Genomic DNA, 21,751 nt, shown 5'->3' with positions numbered 1-21,751 from the left:
GTTGTAGGTTAAAACCCTGTCTTGGTGGTAAATTTGATATGTTGATCGTAATAATTATTCACCTTTGTGATTTTCAAGGTCACATAATAGGTCAAATTAGTGTTGTTAAAGAAGCATTTAATGGGAGGGAAGCAAATTACATGTGTTTAGGTAGCTAATTGTCATGGTCTTTATGAGTGCAAACATTCAAAACCATGATGTATATTTGTGAGTCATTTTTGTGACCTAATGGAAGTTATCTTTTTAAATCAGAGGGGAAGGACCTTGCTTGTAGTATGTGATAAACATGATCCTAGTGGTGTATAGTTGGGTGATGGGAGAATTATGCTAGTAATGTGCTATGACCAAATTTCGTAGTGTTTTAGAATTATGATGGGATGATTATGATTCTTGTCGGGTCTATTATTTATAGATGGATATGAGCTCTCCTCATATTAAAGTTTATAGGTATCTAATTGATTAGATTCAAGTTAAAGTTGATGAGTTTATTGTCGAGTTATAAGTCCATTAGAACGTGGCGCCAACGATTATTTCCTAATCCATATCTCAAGTTGCTCATTTTTAAGTGTTAGCCATATGTAGGCGCGTTAAGCTTAAGTGGCAAGTCGTGTTATCTATTATAGGGTTGTAGACGCATCTCTAATTTAGGTTGGGTTTTTGGTCCTTTATATCAGTCCACATCTCTCAAACATGAGGTATGTGAGAACAAGATTCTTAAGAGTATTAATTCGTTTCAAATTCTTTAAACTAATCTTTTATGTCTTCTTTTGATTGTTACATGTTTAAGTTTATACGTACTTGCTCAATAACCCTAACTCAGTAACATTAACTCACAATAATAGTGTCAAATCTCCCTACCCGTCAACACTCTCATTTTTGCTCATTTCTAATAAAAAAAATCGAAGCTACCATCCTTTCTCACATTCTTAACTCAACCCTAAAATTTGTTATTTTTTCCATCCTTTCTCACATTCTTAACTCAACCCTAAAATTTATTATTTTTTCCACTTTCACATATCTCCTTGAGAAGAAGTTGGTATTCTACTCATTCTCAGATCTTTCCATTTGCAAACCAGGAACAAGGTTCATTTTTTACAAAAACAATTTTGTTAATAAATGAAAATATATGATGAAAATTATTTATCTAAATTATTTTATAATTATTTTATCATCAATAAATAAAGTATTAATTATTTATTTACATATCTCCATTTATTGAAAATCTCTTACGTAACATCAATTTATAAAAACGTCAATTATAATTATTTTGCTATGCGACACTGTATAAGATAATTATCCTTTAGTATAGCCGTTATTAATTAAAATAATATTTAAATCAATTAAAAATGATGTTAATGAACATAATATATATAATTCTATTTTTGTTTATAATTTATTTATAGATTTTATAATTTATTTAACCGCTACGCTAATTTAGAGTTTATATAAATTTAATATTTATAAATAATATGCATATTTGATTAATATTTTTTAAATATTTATACAATTTTAATATAAATATAAATTTAAATAACTATTCCTAATATAAATGAATATATATTTTTAATACAATTAAATTTTATTTTGACAGTCACACACTCAAAAATAATATTGATCCAAACAATTCAAATAGTTAAGATGATAGTTACAATCTAATGTTTTATATATAAACACAAATTAATCTACATTAAACTCACTTTTAATTAAAATAAATTCTATCAAACAGACACATATAATATATTAAAGATAGAAAATTTGTATTCTAAAATTTATATTCCTTTTGTTTTCTTTTGGTCAAGAAATTTATATTCTACTACTATTTTTTAATAAATTAATTTTTTTTCCAAAGCATATTTATTGTTTATGAATTTTAGACACAAGTTAACATGATGGTAAAACTAAAAGGAGTAGTATAGATTGGGAAAGGTTAATACTTTGTAGGATTGTAGCATTAAATAATACTACGTGATTAGATTAGACTTTAACTAAGTTCCAATTTCTAAAAAACGAAAATGAATTAGTAAAAGTTGATTTGGCTTGACGGTCCAAAAGAAACAGTATAGATATAAAAGAATAGTTATATATAATAAATTTCATAATGATTGCAGTTAAAGGTACATTTATACTTGGAAAGAGTGTTACTAATAAACTTCATTTCCCTTCCCTTCACACTCCAAAACACAAACCACTCTCTTCTTTCCTTTCCTTCCTCACTCTCTCACTCTTCATATGGGAAAAGCATCACGCTGGTTTCGCGGTTTTCTCGGTCTAAAAAAACCGGAAAACGGTTCAACCGATCAGAAACCGCCCAAAGAGAAACGGAGATGGAGTTTCGTCAAATCATACAGAGAAGAACAACAACAACAACCACTGCAGCATCACAACAGCCACGTCACGTTCTCAACAGAACACGTAAACAACGACAACAAACAGGCCATCGCAGTCGCTGCTGCCACCGCTGCCGCCGCGGAGGCCGCCGTGGCCGCTGCTAAAGCCGCTGCCGACGTCGTTCGTTTCAACAGCAGTAACGGCGTCGTCAGGATACGCGAACAATGGGCGGCCGTTAAGATCCAAGCCGCTTTTCGAGGCAGTTTGGTTCGTAACAAACTTTAATCCATTCATTTTCATTCCCTTTCTTCTTCTTTTAAATTTTGATTTACTTGCATTTACACGTGTGGTTGAGTACTACTGAGTATGAATGTTTTTTTGTGTCTCTCATAATTTTTTACTCGCGATCACGAATTAATTATCCTCTTTTAAAAAATTAAAATAAAAAACGTTATCGGTTTCGGTTGTTAGGAATTTGCCAAGTCTATTCCGTTTAATTCTATTCTTTATGCAACTGAGCTGTTTCTTATGTCGTTTTGCTGAAATGTAATGTTTTAGGTACTAAACGTAGCATTTATGATTTTTCTATTTCTTTCAGTGTTACCGACGTTGAAAAAAGCTATATTACGTGTTTAATTTAATACTAATATACTATAGTATTGTAATGAATGTGGATCTTATGCTTTTATTATTTTATTATCCGTCAATGGTGGTGGTTGTTATTGAATGTTTGATTTTTTCCGTTGGGGCCAGAATGTATGGGAATGGGTGGACAAAGTTTGATTGGCTACGGTTCTATTCTTCTACTACTATGGCCCATGAGATTTTTCGTCTTTTTTGTAGTTAAATAATGGAAATGGTCTTTGGCTTTTAAGTTTGTGGGGCTACTGAATCTACAGGGAATGTGGATTTAGTTTGTGTGAAGAGACGTTTATGCATTTGAGGGTGGGTGGCTTCGTTGTATGGTTTTTCAGAAGAGTAATAAAAGAGATGGGGTTGTGTAGGGTCCCATGAGATGAGTCTTGAGATGTTTCTGTTTGGTTTTGGAAGTTCTGGAGGTACAAGGTGGAGCCTGCCTTGACCATCATCTTAATTACTCTTATGATCTTGTTGATGTAGACGTATATGCTTTGTGATTCTGTTCAGACATTTCATCAAGTTTTCATTTTTGTGGGGCAACTAACTTGTATTCTATTTTTGTCTTAACTGTAATTCCCCGGCCTTATTGCATTTGAGATATTGATTCTGTTCTTTTACTTTTTAATATTGAAATTGTTAGGCGAGGAAGGCGCTGCGAGCATTAAAAGGGCTGGTGAAGCTCCAGGCTCTTGTGAGAGGTCACATTGAGAGGAAAAGAACAGCAGAGTGGCTCAAACGGATGCAATCACTTGTACGGGCACAGGCCCGATTTAATGCAGCACGTGCCCTACAAACCTCCCATTCTAATGTAAAATCATCTACACTCTATCTCCATGTAAGTATAGTTACACACTTGTTAATGTAGTAGACTGAAAACAGTTTTTTATTTTTTAGTGCAAGTTTGTGGTTTTGCTGCCTTTACAATAAAACCTTAGTTGAATTCGATTAGCAAATATGAAGATTGATTCATCTTGTTGCTTAATATTATCCCATTCATGATGGAATATCATTTGAATAGCTTAAACAAAATGTCTAAGCTGTTTATGCATGTTATCTGATCATTTACAGGGGGGTCCAGCAACACCAGAGAAATCAGAAAGCCCTGTTAGATCTAGGAGCATGAAATCCGAACATTCACCAATATTCAAGGTATTTCTTTTCTCATAATTCCATCTGTTAATTCTTCTTACTCAACAAATGTGAATTTGGTGCATCATTTAAATGAGAACTTACTATGGATGCAATTATATATTATTGTAGAGAAACGGTTCCAAATCATGTCTCTCATTCAGCGGCAATATATCAGAGAATCAGATAGATGAACAATCATGGAATAGAGTAAAATCACTAATAAGATCCTATAGCAGGAGCGACGAGAAAACCGAAAGGATTGTGGAAATTGATTCGGGAAAACAACACATAATTGCCTCAAAACGTAGAAACCTCTTTCACTCCATAAGTGATACCGATCATTATTATTACAGTCAGAATTTAACCCCTACAAAGGATTCAAAATCTCAACATTCTAGTCATAGCCAATCATGTGAGGTTCAATCTTATTACAACCCGCTTAAACTCAGCGAAGTCGAAGAGAACAGTCCTCAATTTTTATCATCTGCAACTTCAAAAGAGGATGGATACAAAAGAAGCCCATTTACTCCTACAAAGAGTGATGGTTCAAGAAGCAACCTTAAAGGCTATTCTGATTACCCAAGTTACATGGCATATACAGAGTCATCAAAGGCGAAAGTTAGATCCATGAGTGCACCAAAACAAAGGCCTCAACATGAGAAATATGGTTCCTCTAATAGGTACTCACTCAATGGACATGACATTGCAAGATTGACCGCACAGAGAAACTCTGCACTGCAAGCAAGTTTTGCAAGTAAAGGGTATCCAGGTTCTGGTCGTTTGGATAAGCTTGGAATGCCTGTGGGGTATAGATAAGATACTGATGTGATGTTTATGTTAAAGCTAATTTTTGTTAAGAGGTTATTATATTATGGTATCTTTATTTTAAGTGTTGTTTAAGTTTCTTAGTAACATTTATCTAGCTAACTAACCGGTTGTATTTTGTTGGGTTATGAAACTTCGTTTTTGTGTCAGGATTAGAGTAATCTAAACCATATTTGATTATAAACGCTAAGAGATGAAATTACTGCTATTCCTAGCTAGCATCTTATTATAGGCTTATAGCTATATATCTAGTTGTTTTTTAGGTAGGTTATTTATTTGTACTTGGAGTTGGATGTACTGCACGAAAGTGAATATTCTACACAGGCTTTTGTTTATTTGTTGCATTGCACGACATTACATTTTTTAAGAAAAGGATGGGGCTATAAGCCCTAGAGGGGAAACATAGAAACCAAAAACCAACACAGGGAATCTTAATATGTAAAGGGTTTTTTGAGAAGTGCACACTTCTAATAGAAGTTGTTACTGTTAGCAAGAAACTTGATTTTATAGTTTCAATTATTTTTACATATATCTGTGTAAAATTGATATTACCCTCTATAAAATTATTTCTCTAATTAGATTATTGATTAAAGCAAAATTTATTTATGGATTAGGGCATTCAATAATCATCTCATTGTCTGTGTTGTAGTTGACATTGAGCACTGCTATTTTAACATTAGAAATGGATACTCTATAAAATATATGAGTAAGTGTTTATTTATTTAAGGACAGACATTAATGTTTTTTGAGGAAATAATAAAAAATCAAAATAATGTTTTAGATGTATAAAATATACTCCAATTCAAATTATGTTTTAATAGTAGAGACCTCCTAAGAGATGAGATTTACACGGTTACTATTTTGTTTTTCTATGCATGGCTAATTCAAAGAAACTTTTAGTAATTTCCACTTGCTCAATAATTTACTAACCAATTATATTTTTATAAGTTTTTCTTTTATGTGATGTGAGGAGAGGATTTCAAGGTTAAAGTCCTTAAGGCTATGTTTGGGAGTTTGGAGGGGAAGGGAGGGGAAGACTTTGAAAAATAAGAAGAATTGAGTGAAAAAGATAAAAAGATATTGTGTAGGAGGATTTTGGAGGGTTTGAGTTTATTCATAACACCAAAAACCCCATAAAATGGGGAAACTCAAAAATTGTATCGAAGGAGGGTTTTCAAGGGCTTACATAAATGTTCCAAATATCTTTTAGGTTGTTATAGTATTCCCAAAATTAAAAATATATTAATAATAATGACTCTTTTATCATTCTAAACAAAATCATTTTTTCAAAAAATGTCAAATATTTTCCTATATTTTTTTAAAATTTTGTTTTTGGAAGCCTTCCCCACCTCTCCCCTCCAAACTCCCAAACATAGCCTAAAGCTTTTTGAAACATATGCGTGTGCAGTAATGTGTTTGTATATTTCAAATAAGAGTTTTGAACAATCAATACTTTATTCCGGCTAATAAAAGACAACCAGGTTTCGTGGTGTAGTTGGTTATCACGTCAGTCTAACACACTGAAGGTCTCCGGTTCGAGTCCGGGCGAAGCCATTTTTGGTTTAATGGTTTTTCATTCGTATAAATATTTTTGTTTGATTAACAAAAACTTATAGTAATTCTTGTAACCCAGCGGTTTTATGCCTTTGCTATCACACTCAGGAAGTGGGTTCTACCCTTGAATCGAGCATCTTCAATTATATTATTTTTCTTAACTTTATTTGCTAATAAAAAGAGATACAACAAGGGCCAAATTCTAAATCAATAAGTGTAATTCTATCCTTTGTTAATTATTTCTTTAGTTTATTTTATTTTTATGAACATAAATTGTAGATAATATTGATATTTTACAAATAAATATTTTAAGATTTATTATTAAATTATCTCATTTCTTATTAAATTTTATGATAAAATATAACACACTATTAGTGATGTTGTTAATGTGTGGATGGGAAATGCCCTAACACATTTTATTTTTCTATGTTTGTACTCTCTCTTTTTCATCTAATGAATGAGATTGTTTTCTATCAAAAAAAAAAGAATTTAATTGCTATGCACTAACAGTGTAAAACAGTTTTACACCGTCAGTGAATCAAGACCGTTAAATGCTTATTGAAATTAAACTTTTATTTTAATATTAGTGAATTGTTGTGATGCACTGTGTTAAAAATTTTACACTTATAATGCCTAGTAATTAATCTCTATATATAATTCTATCCTTTGTTAATTATTTCATTAGTTTTATTTCATTTTTCTAAACATAAATTATGAATAATATTGGTATTTTACAAATAAATATTTTAAAATTTATTATTAAACTATCCCATTTATTATTAAATTTTTATGATAAAATATAACATACTATTATATTATATATATTTAATTTATTATTATTTTCTATATGGAAATATATATTGTTTTGTGTTATTTTATAATCATATAACATTTATAGTAATATTAGTATTGTTTTTAATTAAATTATTATGATTATATATAATTTTTAAGGTTTAGTCTACCAGAGTATTTTTAAGATTTTATAAATGTTTTAATTAGTTCGACTTTCTTCATACTACTATATCTCAGCTCTAATAAAATCTAGAAGCATTCATCACATTGTCTCAAAATATTAAAAGTCTCATAACTTAAAGATATATAAAATATAAACTTTGAATGTATATTTTTCTATCAGTAAAAATTGACACGTGATTACAATTACTCTAATGATTCATTATAATATGATATTTTTTATGTTAGTTACACTGATAAATGACTAATTTTGATGTTGATATTATTTATAATTTAAATCGATGATGTTCTTGTTTTAATTCTTTTTATTAAAGGTCTATTTTTATAATTTGCCCTTGGCCTCTAAAATGTCAGGACCGGCCCTGGCTATCACAACAATTTCAAACAAATTGGTTTGACAGGATGCTTCTCCACATGACCTTTTGCAAGCAGACTCGATCAACATGTTACCGTATTGAGCGTAGATCACCAAGATTTTAGTTGTTGCTAGAGTCTACACTATAGGGAATCAGTAGATTCAATCCACTCTAAGACCAGTCATTCCTCTCTTAACAGTACGAGGGTTCGTCTCTTTTGAGGAGAGTTGAGGAACGACTCTATGGATGAAGTTGAAGATTTAGTCCAACCATCTACAACACATGATGGAACTATCAACAACCTTCTCGTAATCTCTCAGCAGAAGACTCTGGCTATTCAAAGTTTGGTGAATGGCATGGTTATCGTAAAGAGAAACCATAATCAGAGATGATGATATTAATAGCAACGAGTAGTTGTCTCAAATATACTCGTAGGGGGAGTATGATATACTTTCAATGATTGTTAGTGGAGTTTAACTACTTCAACCTATCACTTTAGTTTCTTTGTTTGTCCACCTTCATAAGAGATGTGCTGTCATCATGAAATAGAGGAGAATGCAGACCTATGCACTTGTAGGTACGGCGTCTGCAACAAGTTGTTTGGTTTTGATGTTAACAACGCTTTTAAGATAAGTCTTCATCAAAAGTGTTGTTCAAGGCTTTTTGGTTCAGATGCTGACAAGAGAAGTTATCATATGATGTGAAGATGTCGTCTGATATGAATATCAAGTGGTGGTAGTCGAAGACCAAGTGATGGTGTTTAAAGATCAAGGTATCATCATTTGTTATGATCAAGATGATCAGGCTCAATTGTTGCAGTGATCAAATTGTGTTGCTTAGAGATCAAGTTGTCAAAGTCTATCTATGGATGACAACACTGTTAATTCTCTGATTGTATAATTAGCAGTAATTTTAGTAAACAAATTCGACAACAACATGTTAAATTTATGTTTCAACTTGCAACAAATTTATGTTGAACATAATGTTCTATAAACTGCAACTGAAGAAACATGTCGAGAAAATGTCCTATGCAGAACCATCTGACATCGTGACTATGTGTTAAGTTGGGCTTTTGTAATTTGTTTTGATTGTTACAGGTGCAGAATATTCTGGGAATTTTATGCAATCCAATATAGCACTTAATTTAAGGATAAAGGATTTTATCTATTTTTAGGATGTATTCATAGTTTCTAAATAAGGAGAATATTTAGGAAACTAATGACTGGAGACCTCTTTTTATAAAGAATCTTATGCAGATTTTTAGCAGTCTCCTTGTAACTCTTTGAAGCCCAACTCCAGTTCAGAAGTATGCTATATATAGAAGACAACAAACCTAGTTCATAGCAGAACTTACGGTGAAATAGGTTAGGGTTTGTGTGTTAATTTTGAGACTCTCTAATATCATTCTTGATAGAAGAGCTGGACTGTTTTTGAGTTGTAAGTTCTGTCATGCATTCATAAGCTATTAAGTATTGAATGTATGTATGTCACTTAGGTATCATTGATACATGAATTTAAGTGTGTGTTGCTTGTGTCTCAAGCTATTGTTCTTGATCGAAGATTTTAAGCATGATCAAGTATTCTTGTTAATTAAGAGGTTCTTAATCTAGTATCGCTAGTAATTGAAGATTGAGGTAAAGGGCCGTCAATATCATTAACTCGGATTGTTATTTTGAGACATCACTGCGGTGATTGGAAGTGGGAGGAGTTTCTCATATCTATGAGGTTTCTAGGTAGAAGTTGCATTGGGTAAGGATTAAGTGAGAAGTTGTAAACTGGGGGTTATTTAGCTTCGAATTGATACTACTAATAGTGAATTTTCTCCATGGCTTGGTAGCCCCTAGAGTAGGTGTTGTTGTACACCAAATTGGGTTAACAATTTTGTGTGTTTATTTATTTTCCAGCCTTGTTTTAAATCATGTTTACCATGCCATTGTATGTTATTCAGAGATCAATGTCTCAACATCTATTAGGACATATGATATCTAAAGGCCAGAATTTCAAACACCTTGCGTCAAATGGTGTTCGGTGAAGTATGCGAAGATCTTTGATCAAGCAGTGTGTTTGATGATGGTGTTTTATCTTGAAGAGTTAACTCAAGCCTCGTCAGAAGTAGATTCAAGTTTCTAGTGAAGTGCTAAAGTCAAAGATAATGTGGCAATGAACAAAAAATTTTAGAGTATTGAAAATGATGAAGTGTGAAAGCTCGTAGAATATGTGTCGAGTGATCATTGTCTCTAATGGTATAAGACTAAATATCTATTTTACTAAGGAAAATCACACACACATTCAACTTTTTGAAAAGCCTCTTTTTATTAAAATCACCAAAAAAAATTGTTTTTGTGCCTAGCTAATTGACTAAGAACTCAAGAAGTTCTTTATGAAGGCTTTTTACATTATATAATTGATTAGAATTTCGGTATAATAGAGTATTCCTCTTTGTAACGCCTCATAATCAACTATTAGGATTAACATTTGATTAGTAACGGATTTTTAAAAACCTTTCATTTTTGGACTTGATAATCAATTGTGGGATGTGCATATATCTATTAGGAGCCTTAAAAAGTTCATGGAATGCTTCACATTTTAGCTACCTTTTGTCCTATATATATATTGGACTTTTCTCATTTCTAACACACCAAAAAACGTATCTAAGATACCTCTCTCTCACACACACACATACAATCTCTCTCTCTCTCATTCTCTCACACAATAAAGTGTTCTAGTCTGGTGTAAGGGCATAATTGTAAATTTTCATTGAGAAATTTTTGTTTTGGTTGTGAGTTAAACCAAATTAAAAGCTCTTGTTTGGTTGTGGAGGTAAACTAAGTAAAATCTCTGTTTGGTCGGGGATGTCTCCGTAGTTAAAACTCTTAGTCGGATTGTGAGGTTAGCCTGCAATTAAAAGATCTCATTTGGCTGTGGAGGTCTACGTAGTTAAAAACTCTATTTGAGAAGTTAGACATTGTAAAACTTCAACCTTTGTATAAGGATGTTTGTAGGCAAAGCCTCTCAAAAACTCTCATCATAGTAGAAACTCTCAAGAAATGGCTCTTGTATAGAGGAATATGTCACTTCATTAGACTGAATCTCTAACTTTTCGGTATTTTTCTATCATCCCTTGACTCTTTACTTTCTAGTTATTTATCTCTACTTCATGTCCATTTTCTTATTTTCGTTGCTTTCACTCGGTTTGTTTTGCAAAAGCTTTTTAAACTTCAATTTTGCAATAGATTTTTATTTGAAAATGGTTTTCGAACCTACAATTTTTTAACCCTCCCTATTCTTGTATTTGGAGTCATTTAACCAATTCTTGTTTAAAGACTAAGTCTCAGGAGGAAGAAGATGACTAACACATGTTGTTAACATGATATTTTTCGTGAATATACCCCCACCATTTGATGGTGATATGTTTAACTTATGAAGAGATCTCAATGAAGAATCGACTTCTAGAAGAATCTTTAAAGATTCCTCATATCAAGTCTCTTGTGAATAAGAGGTAGCAGCAAACGATGAATGAATGGAGGAAATTTGAAAGATCCTTACAGAGATTCTTGTAGAGACGTCTTGTAAGACATATCTGATGATATTTCATGAGACTCTTATGAAGCACCTTCTCAAAAAGGAGAATCTGGTCATGTATGCCTAAAAGCTTCAAAACAAGACGACACTAGAGTAACTTCTCTAACTCATAATCAATTATTTAAGCTTGATTTATGATTGCTAAAAAGAATGAGAAGTTAGAGAAGGATATTATTGATCTTAAGGATTATGTTGAATTATTAGAAAATAGCAATAAGATTCTTTGGGAAGAAATTGCTACCATAAGAAGTTAATCCTTAAAATCAGCTAAATGTGACTCTTGCGGTTCTTTTAAAATTGAAGAGACCAATTTGCGTGAAACCTTAGAGAAATTCACTAAGAGGAAAGATAAGTTTAATTTAGTTCTTTCCAGTTAAAAAGCTTCTTTTAATAAAAATGATATAGGGTATAAACCTGATAGATAGAATGATGAGAAAAAGTTTAATCGCCTTGTGTGTAAGTGAGAATTTTGTAATAAGCTTGATCATCTTAAGCCGTTTTGCTTTTCTAAATTAAGAAGGTCAAAAGGGAATACCTCTGTACCTCTTAAAGTGACTTACACACCAAGATCTAAGAATATTTGGGCACCAAAGGTGAAAACCTAATTTTATTTTGCAGTGTATGGTTTACAACTTTGAAGATGCATATTATAAGGGCAATTGTAAATTCTCATTGGGAAAAATCTTGTTTAGTTATTGAGGTAAACCAAGTAAAACGTCTGTTTGGTTGGGAAGATCTTCGTAGTGAAAACTCTCAGTCGGTTCGTGAGCTTAGCTTGCTATTAAAAACTTTCAGTTGGTTGTGGAGGTTTTCGTAGTTAAAACTTTGTGATTGGTTAAAAAGTTAGACATTGTAAAACTTCATTTCTTTATAAGGAGGTTCATGGACAAAGTCTGTTAAAAACTCTCATCATAGTGGAAATTTTCGAGAAGGAACTCTTAAGTAGAAAAGTAAGTCACTTCATTAAACTGAACCTCTATAACTCTATGGTATTTTTCTCTCATCTCTTAACTCTTTACTTTATAATTATTTATCTTCACTGCATTTCCATTTTCTTATTCTCGTTGCTTTCACTCTGTTTGTTTTGCAAAAACTTTTTATAGTTCAATTTTGCAAAAGATTTTTATTCGAAAATAGTTTTTCAAACACCCCTCTCTACCTCTTGTATTTGGAGTCATTTAATCAACAATAAATACTATGATATTTTAATCTGCATTCATACTCATTTATTTTAATGAATAACTACTTGTGTCAGTATTCGTACCTATTTTACAAATTTTTATTTTACCTTTTATAAACTGTTTTGCGAGTACTCATATCCTATATGGTGCAAATTGTCATTACTAGATATACACTTTTGAATTTCATGTAATTCTAACTATCTTCATGACATTCCTCTTTGTTGAAGTTTTTGCAACATCCATTCGACACAAATTCTAACAAATGATAGTAATAATCAATCATCATTTCTATTTATTTAAATTTGATGGTCGCTTAGATTAAAAATGTTTTTCTTTATAGTCTCAAATGTGATATTTTTATTTACTAGATTTTTTTTAAAATAAAAGTATTTGTTTAGTAATAATGAAATTGTTCTGGTCTAGGCTGACTATACCCAACCACGTAGGATCCTGACAGTTTTCTATTTCTGGGCCTCCAATAATCCAGCCAAAATAGGAAATCTTGGCCCAACATTAGGACTATAAATACCCTCTTTCACCAGAAGGTCTGGTATTCATCATTCTCACTCTAATCTCTTGTACTTGCACTTTGTTTGCCCTCCTTCTTACTTTTGCATCAAGTACCTTGCAGGTACACCCCCTCTCCTCCAATTCTCAGAAGCACAATAGGTTACAAGTCATTGACGATCTATTCTAATCAGGTGCGATCAAAAGTGATACTTTGTAAATATATTTTAATTGTCTTTAAAATGAATGGGGCTCATTAAAATAAACCTATAATAAATAGTCTACAAAAAGTTCTACTACCATTTTTTTTATTTTAAGTCATTTTAACATTTTCACATATATTAAAAAATATAATCAATATTTACAAAAAAAATAAAAATATTATAAAGGATTATACAAAGATGCTTTTTATTAATTGATAAAAATGATAGATGTAAAATATTAGAAGAGAAAATAATAAATACTAAGTATAATAGGAAAAATTGTAAAATGAACTATAACTTGATACAATTTTTTTCTTTAAGCAACTTATAAATTAAAAATAGTAAAAAGGAGTATTGCTCGTTAGGGGTGAATGTCTTTAGAAGTGATACTTGAACCCTTATGAATTAGAACGATATGATAACTAATATAGGAAAAGTGACATTGAGCCTAGCAAACATAAACCATTTTTAGAAGTAGAAGCATTAATATATTAGTCAGCATGTAAATATCAGAAGTTAAAATTTACTTGCTTCATCAATACTGCATTCTCACTATCTTAAAAGCGAAAATAGAGACGTGGATCAGTTGCACATAAGACCTACTCATGGAGCTTTAGCAGTTTCGCGAACTAGAGAAAACTTGGCCAGTAGACCACACATCTGAAGATAAGAACCAACTCCGTCACAAATCCTCATATGAGCAAATCCAGTTTCCTACAATTTGAAGAAAGACTTGTGTCAATCCCATGCTTTCAACCAAAAAATAAAACTAAAATACAAGTTTGGCAACCAGATATTCATGGAGGGGATCCTCTTGTGCTGGGAAAAAAATGAGGATTGTGTTTTTAATCTCTACATTTTTAAACATATATTCAGAGGTTGGGATTTAACATGACCAAAATTAAACATGAGGGAATCCATTCCCAATATTCATTTACCTTCATGAATTCTAATTTCAAGTACTCTGCCATATCATAACTTTTTATGATACGAAAAAGTGTGGTGATGATATCTGTAGGCGAATATCCCAAGTCATACAATTGCTTGAGGCCGGAACAAGCCTCATCGAAATTCCCTTCAATTACATTGCGCACCATATTCTTCACATGCAGTGGGTGTGGCTGGTCACAAACCTAAAACCAAACAACAATTTTAACAAAACCAATTGTTAACTGTGATAAATGTAGTTTGCAAATAATAACTGGTTCAAACCTTGAAAACATTTGCTTGGTTTACAAACTGAAACCCACTGTATGTTGCTTGCAAGTTGTTCAATCCCTGTCTCATATCACCATCAGCAGTGAAAATGATAGCCTCGAGTCCTTCAGGGACGTAGGGAACCTTCAACCATAAAACAATTCAATCATGCATCTCCTCAATACTATTAAAGCCAAACAGATAGCCACTAAGGCAACTTTTTCCATAACCATAAAAGATGTTCCCAACCAGTTCACATAGATTAATGGCAAGAACACTCAACAAATATGTTTTATCATAAAGGAAGCCAACATGGTGGGAGCATCATATATTAGGTTTCGCTTTAAAAGAAAAAAAAATATGAAAAACAAATAATGCATCCACAGTCTAAGATACTGATACGAAGCTGGATTATAGAAACAGTAAATGGAAGAAAATATAGTAAGGCAAATATCATGTATTATTTCTGGATATTAAATGAAAACACAATAGAGTGAAGATCCTATTGTCCATAGAGCTAAGCTTCTTCAGAGAAACAATGTTCTGTCCCTAACAACTGAGTGATTCTCTTCCATACCTCTCTCTACTCAGCACCCATATAACAGAATCTGACTACACACTGTTACTCTTTGTCTCGTTCTCTGCCACGTGAGCAATCCCTCTCTCTGCCACATGGACAATCCCACTCCCATTTCCTATTCATTCTAGCATAAACTCACTGTGCATTGGGCTTAGGGGTGTTGTTGTGCTAACAGTCTATTTAGCCCATATTTCTCATTTGGGATCCTAAAAATAATATTGCCCCCCACTTCAAAAACAGATTTGTCCTCGAGCCTGTTCATGGTTCATTGGCTCCCAAAATTGACTTTTCCGCCCAAATAGCTTTTTCCAAATTCTTTCCTTTTCCTTTTATCAAGAGTTGACCAACATAATCATTTCCAATCTAAAGTTTGACAAATAGAAGAACAAGACGTAAGACTTTGTTCTCTATGTTGTTCTGCAGTGGTGGGGAAGCTTTCACAAAAGGATTGACTTCCAGCACTAATTCATAGAGTACAGAGTAAATATTGAGCTTTGGAATTTTAATTATGTTAGAGACAAATCCTTGACAAATGGAGTTCACAACCTGCCACTGAGCTTTTGATTTCTCTGTACTTTCTCTGTACTACAGCAAATTTTATTTTACACAAATATTGTTTCCTTCCCTTAAGAGTCATCATATATCATTGGCAAACACAGTGAAACAGCTTCATGAAGCCAAGACGCAACACCAGGAAAAGTGCCTTTAAAGTTAGCAATCATTTTAGCAAGCTTCATCAAAAGTGCAATTTAGTTGGTCTGCAAGGCCATTGGGACTGCCAATGCCTTTTCAGTCTTCTTTCTTAGCTGAGAACTTGCAGAAAACTCAGGACACCATCTTGTTGCTATCACTGTACAAGCATCATCATCAGGCATTCTGAGAAGTTCAACAAACAAAAAGTTTTTAGAGACATGCACCATCAAACTCAATTCTACTGTTAGTAGTAACAAAGAAGCCACAGGCATTGATTCTACCACAACCCCCGTCAGCATCACAAACTTTTTGACCAATGATATCTGTAGCAGCCCACCTCTGTAAAGGCAGATAATAAGATCCTAACACTTGAGCACAAGCTATCCTAAAAATTGACAAAAATCCCAGAAGGAATACCCTTAGTTTCCTCCAGGATAACTAGTAAATTCTTGGATGATATCGAACATCATTGTGGCACAGGGTACACGGTCTGAGTTAGATCTCAACAGTCAGTTGTGTGCACCTCTGCATTGTATGTTCCGTAGTGATTATATACTGGTTCGCATCAGCTCTTCGGCAAAATCCTAGTTCTATATCATCCAACAACCGTGACCGTTTACCCACACATGACCCATTCCCATGCTTTCCAGTCCAGGTCAAAAGCAACTGGATTTATACCACCACAGGGATCAAAACATTTCTTGTAGAATTAAAATGTGAATGGAATGGCATCCTAGTCAATTTTACCAATGTTGTATTTCCGTTCTCTCCGTTAATAGGATTTTAGAAACACACCCCCAAAGTCTCTTGGTAAGTCCAAAATGAAATTGATAGATACATATCCCCATTTTCAAATTCAGTGAGCGTGAATATACCCCATGTTCCTTCCTTAACTTTCTCAGAAAAGGCAACATAATTTTGCTACAATGCAGTTGACATAAAATATTAAATCATTGCTCCCTTGCCTCTCTACATTCTTCCAAACAAGCTGTTTCCTTTACAATGAGGAATGCTGTTTTGTGCCCTCAGAAACAGGGGTTATGCACCATGTTTCCTCCCTTATTTTAGGTCGTTGAGCTTGAATTGTCGGCAAAAAGTAAAGTTGCAATGACTCGGCAACTGACTTAACGAGAGAAAGGTGCCAATCCAAAGCTTGTATACTAGGCCCATACTCATACTCACCGAGCAGAAAAAATTTCCAATTGATGGGGGCCAGATAAAGAAAAATATGGGCTCCACTCATTAACTCAAGAAATAACCCCCTCTTAGCAGAGAATCCATTCAACCCTTTCTTTTTAATGTCCTATAATACAGCCCTCCTAGCAAACAGCCACACTAATGCATATCCTTGCAGTACTCGCCCTTGATATTACTGCGGTAAGTACCCACACACCTCCGCTTGAGGCTTTGGTGGTGGTGGAGGCATGGATGAGCAACATGCGAAATAGAAACCCATCTCTGCCCTGTGTCATTTCCAATCTGACAATTTCAAGGATGGATTCCACAGCCACGCCACTTCGAAATATCATCATTGGAGCAATTGCCACTCGTCATTCTGCAAGATTTTTGCCAGTTGCTCTTTTCCTATTCCATCATCATGTCTTGCTTTTCTTTCAGCTTCTCCGACGCCAGCGAGCCTCCGGCCGGTGGTGATGCACCTGGCAGTGAAAGGGTCGCTGTGAATGAGCTTCGGTCAGGAGGCTTCGGATGGGGTGCGGGAACGAGGCTCTTTGTTATTCCGCTCTTCCTAACTTCTCCTTTCAAACACTACAATTTTCCTATTCTCCTCTATTTATTCAGATCCAATGTTATAGGAGCACCAAATGGTGAGCAATTTTCTAATTTTTTGTTTTCTACTTCTGGCTTTGTTTTTCACTTATCTCATTCTCCAAATTTTCATAGCCCTCTTGCTGTTTCTTGCCCAGGCTTTTCATAATCACAGCGACCAATTTCTAATGATTTTCTTTTTGCTTCATCTGCATCTCTCTCTAAACTATTCTGATGATGATCATTTGCTTTCCTAAAGCATCTAATAATGCTTCCATTTTTGTGTTAGTTTTCGACTCTGAAGTGATGATCCCCTAAAGAATCCGGCAGGTCATACCAGTTTGATGTGAATCCGGATTACAGAAACAGCAAATGGAAGAAAATAGTGTAATGGAAAGTAAAGTGTCTATCTTTTCTATAAACCAAAGGAAAACTATTGTCTACAGAGCTAGGCTCCTTCAGAAAACCAATGCTCTCTGCCCTTAATAGCTGAGTGATTCTCTTCCATGCCTTGCTATCTCTCTACTCAGCACCCATATAACAGAATTCCACTACATTGTTAGCCTTTCTTTTTCTCTCTCTGCCACATGGACAATCCCACTCTCCCCTTTCCTATTCCTTCAAGCATAAACCCACTGCATATTAGGCTTAGGAGTTGTTATTGAGTAACAACCCATTTGGCCCACAATTCTCATTTGAGGTTCTAACTTCTAACACGTACACCTTACAAAGTTAGATAATAAACTTGGAGGCATCGCATAATTTTGCTTAAAAGGATGAAAAAGAAACAGGTCAAATACTACAAAACATTTGAACTTTTGTATTAACTTTGATAGGGCATTTCTGAAATGTCTCTATACAGTAAACTGTTAAATAGCTAGCCAGATAAATATTAGCAAGCAAACAAACCGAAGGATCATAGGGTTTAAAGTATAATACAAGAGGTCAGACATCCTAAATCCGTCATAGGTCATAAAGTCGTCACATTTCAGGCCATGGGAAAACTTTAGATATAAAGTGTCATCTCCAATTCAATAATTTCCAAAACAATATAATGCATATCCTCGTAAAATATAGGTCAAAGTCAAACTAATGGCATTTCTAAAGTCCTTTGTCCTTTATATTGCATATTATAAAAAGTATTTTTTGCAATTCCAAGAAAGTAATAGGACTGCAAAAGTTGTCACACTTCTTGAGCACGCTTCTATTAAGTATCCACATAGTGCGGCAGATATTACTATAGTTCTAAACAGAAAACCTCAATGAGGAAGGAATATAAACAATAGATTAAGCAGAAGATCAAACAAGCTGGGTAATGGTTAAACAGAAAGGTACTAACACAAACAATAAGGAGACCATATAACATTAGATCAGAAAACTTTAGATGAGATGAAACGCAGGTGTTTCTATTCTTCACTGAGGCACTATACTAGTGTAATATAATATGTATCTAAAGCTATAGACAGAATGGAAAACTAACTAATTGCAATAACTTGACAAAAGTAATTATAACCAACTATTCAAAAGTTTCAAACGGCATATCGCATGAAGAACTTCTATGATTGCTTATAGCAATTAAGATGTTATGCATATATTCCTCAAACAAACTCCATAATTCAACACAAATAGAACGATGAATACCTTCTCAGCTTGAACCACGACCATGAGACGACCAAGTATCTCTTGATCAGATAGTCTTGAAAATCTCACAATTGCACACCTACTCTGAATTGGCTCAATAATCTTAGCCGATGTATTACAAGCAAGCGCGAAACGAGTAGAATTAGAATATATCTCCATCGTCCTTCTTAAAGCTTGTTGTGCTCCAGATGTCATACTGATTTGAGTCCAAAAAAAAATAAAATGTTACAACAAAAGCAAAATCCGACGAAAACAAGAATGAGCAAAGTAACAACATTAATTTAATTAAACCACCACCAAAATTCAATGCAGACCTGTCAGCTTCGTCGAGTATAACAACTTTGTGTCTCCCCGGAGGAAGTGTTACTTTCTTTTGAGCAAACATCTTGATCTTGTTCCTCACAACATCTATTCCTCTACAACAACAACACACAAAATTTGAATAGCATGGTTAAACCCTTAAACTTAAACATTGTTTCATGTGCAATAAAACCCAAAAAAATCAATTAATAAAAATTAATGGAACCTATCATCTGATGCATTTAGTTCAAGAACAGCTTCTCTATAATTAGGACCGAGAAGCTCGTGCGCAAGGGCGAGTATACTAGTGGTTTTTCCAGTTCCAGGAGGACCCTAAAAAACGACAAAAACAAAATTGGGAATTAGGGAACAGTTTAAAACTAAAGAGGGTGAGAATGAATTGAAGAGTGGGGGTTAGTGGTTTACTGATAAAATGAGGTTGGGCATGTTGCCGTCACGAGCGATGACTTGAAGACGGGAGACGGCGTCTTCATTGCCGACGATGTCGACGACCTTGCTGGGACGGTACTTCTCAACCCACGGCACGTCGTAGTTTGCGCTGTTGGTGGAGGATGATGATGCCATGCTTGTGATGCTGAATGCGAACAGGGAAACCCCGGAGAAACCCTATATGTGAAACAGGCTTCAAAGTTGGAGGGAATTTCTAATTTCTAAGGTGGGAAATTTTTAGGGATACTCTTCCAATTTATTTTTATTTTTAAATAAAAAATTCAAATATTTTTTTTTATTTCTTTATCTCTAGTACGGGTATTTTAGTATAAATTATTTTAAAATTTTAATTTATTTTAACATTACATTAAAAGAGAAAAAGGAATATGCACGGGCAGTGTAAAATATTTGTACACGGTCAATCAATCACAACCATGTATCCAATTAAAACACAATTTTAATTTTAAAAAATTAATATGACATGTCAAGTATAAGGATTTTGATTGGTTGTATGTGTAAAGTTAGTTTACATTTGTCAGTGCACTACCTTTAAACTTTAAATTAAATTAAAAAGTGAGGTGATATTAAATTATATTATTTGATTGGTTAAAGATATTAATATTTAATTTTTTTTATTACACAGGAGATATTAAGATATTAGCGAAATGAACATCACGAGAGTCCTCGTCTAATAGGATAAAAATACAATCAGGCGTTGCATTGTAAATTACAATGTCAGAACCCATATTACAGCTCACACTTGCAAACGCATTAGCACGCTTGTTCGCTTCTTTAAACGAATTAGACACGCGAACATCCTCATGCTTCTCCATAGTCTTTCTTATCTGATAAATAATCGCTAAGCTTTATCTCACTTTTGAGCAACCGTTGGCTATAGTCTGGACAACCATGGTGGAATCTACATTTACTTTTACCTTACGATACCTAAGAGACAATATAAGTTTGAGACCTTCAAACACACCTCATAATTCCGCCATAAAGACGTTCCAATAACCCAAATATTTTGAGAAACCTCCCGACCAAATACCTTCCGCATTTCTTATCACTCCCCCGCGGCCAGCCACCGTAGTTATTTTATAAGCACCGTCTTTTTTCAACTTCACCCAATCAACACTCGGGGGCCTCCATGTAAAGGTCTTAGAAACTTTTGTCTTATCCATAACAGATATGTTTGTACGCATGGCTTCATCGTATTCCTTTAGCTTCACAAAAATGAATTCTCTTAAATCATATGGGCGATCCATTTCTTCTTCGTGCTCTTCTTTATTCCTCCATAACCAATTATAGTAGCAGATTGTAGCCCAAACCCTTTCCAAGGTAACCTAGTACTGCTTGAAAAATAAATACTCATTAAAAACCAATCCTCTAGTTCCATATCATGCAAAAAAAAAGACTACATTAAACCAAGTGGAACCACCTGCCGCCAGACCTGCATGGCCCCAGGGCAGTCCCGAATAACAAGAACAGACGTCTCCCTCACGTGCCCATATTTAATTAAATTTAAGAATATTTGAGTGTTCATCTTCTTTATATCTATATATATATATATATATATATATATATATATATATATATATATATATATATATATATATATATATATATATATATATATGTAAATGCAACTAATACGAGGAGTCAAAATCGGTGTATTTATAACTCATTCAATTGAGAGTAAAAGAGATCTTTTATTATCTTATTAAATTGCTCTTGAATATATTTGTATATACAATGTGAATTTCTAGATTTAAAATGAGCGATATTCTAGTAAAAAAATTATTAAAATTTTATTCTTAATGTAGAACAAATTTTATTTTTTAATTA

The 21,751-nt window shown here is 33.4% G+C and overlaps 2 protein-coding genes and 1 non-coding gene across 4 annotated transcripts; 2 read left to right on the top strand and 1 right to left on the bottom strand.

Moving 5' to 3' along the window:
* Window positions 1-2,101: 2,101 nt before the first annotated feature.
* LOC131637093 (protein IQ-DOMAIN 22) lies at window positions 2,102-5,258 on the top strand. Of its 2 annotated transcripts, none has more exons than XM_058907677.1 (4): window positions 2,102-2,595; window positions 3,608-3,775; window positions 4,036-4,116; window positions 4,228-5,258. In XM_058907677.1, the coding sequence occupies exons 1-4, from the start codon at window positions 2,230-2,232 to the stop codon at window positions 4,912-4,914; spliced, it is 1,302 nt and encodes a 433-aa protein (XP_058763660.1). In that variant the 5' UTR covers window positions 2,102-2,229; the 3' UTR covers window positions 4,915-5,258. The 2 variants fall into 2 exon arrangements, with proteins under 2 accessions (XP_058763660.1, XP_058763653.1); XM_058907670.1 differs by having other exon boundaries at window positions 2,103-2,595; window positions 3,608-3,802.
* A 1,145-nt stretch (window positions 5,259-6,403) lies between these two features.
* Window positions 6,404-6,477, top strand: TRNAV-AAC (transfer RNA valine (anticodon AAC)). Its single transcript has one exon. It is a non-coding gene; the product is annotated as a tRNA-Val (tRNA).
* A 7,199-nt stretch (window positions 6,478-13,676) lies between these two features.
* Window positions 13,677-20,131, bottom strand: LOC131637090 (replication factor C subunit 2). Its single transcript, XM_058907653.1, has 7 exons — window positions 19,883-20,131; window positions 19,683-19,789; window positions 19,471-19,572; window positions 19,157-19,352; window positions 14,491-14,619; window positions 14,217-14,411; window positions 13,677-13,992 (listed from the first exon to the last, which is right to left on the bottom strand). The coding sequence occupies exons 1-7, from the start codon at window positions 20,039-20,041 to the stop codon at window positions 13,882-13,884; spliced, it is 999 nt and encodes a 332-aa protein (XP_058763636.1). The 5' UTR covers window positions 20,042-20,131; the 3' UTR covers window positions 13,677-13,881.
* Between the last annotated feature and the right edge of the window lie 1,620 nt (window positions 20,132-21,751).

Source organism: Vicia villosa, linkage group LG1 (assembly GCF_029867415.1).
Source record: "Vicia villosa cultivar HV-30 ecotype Madison, WI linkage group LG1, Vvil1.0, whole genome shotgun sequence".
Lineage (NCBI taxonomy): Eukaryota > Viridiplantae > Streptophyta > Magnoliopsida > Fabales > Fabaceae > Vicia > Vicia villosa.
Note: the sequence above shows the minus strand (reverse complement) of the source record. Positions and strands in the feature narration are given on the sequence as shown.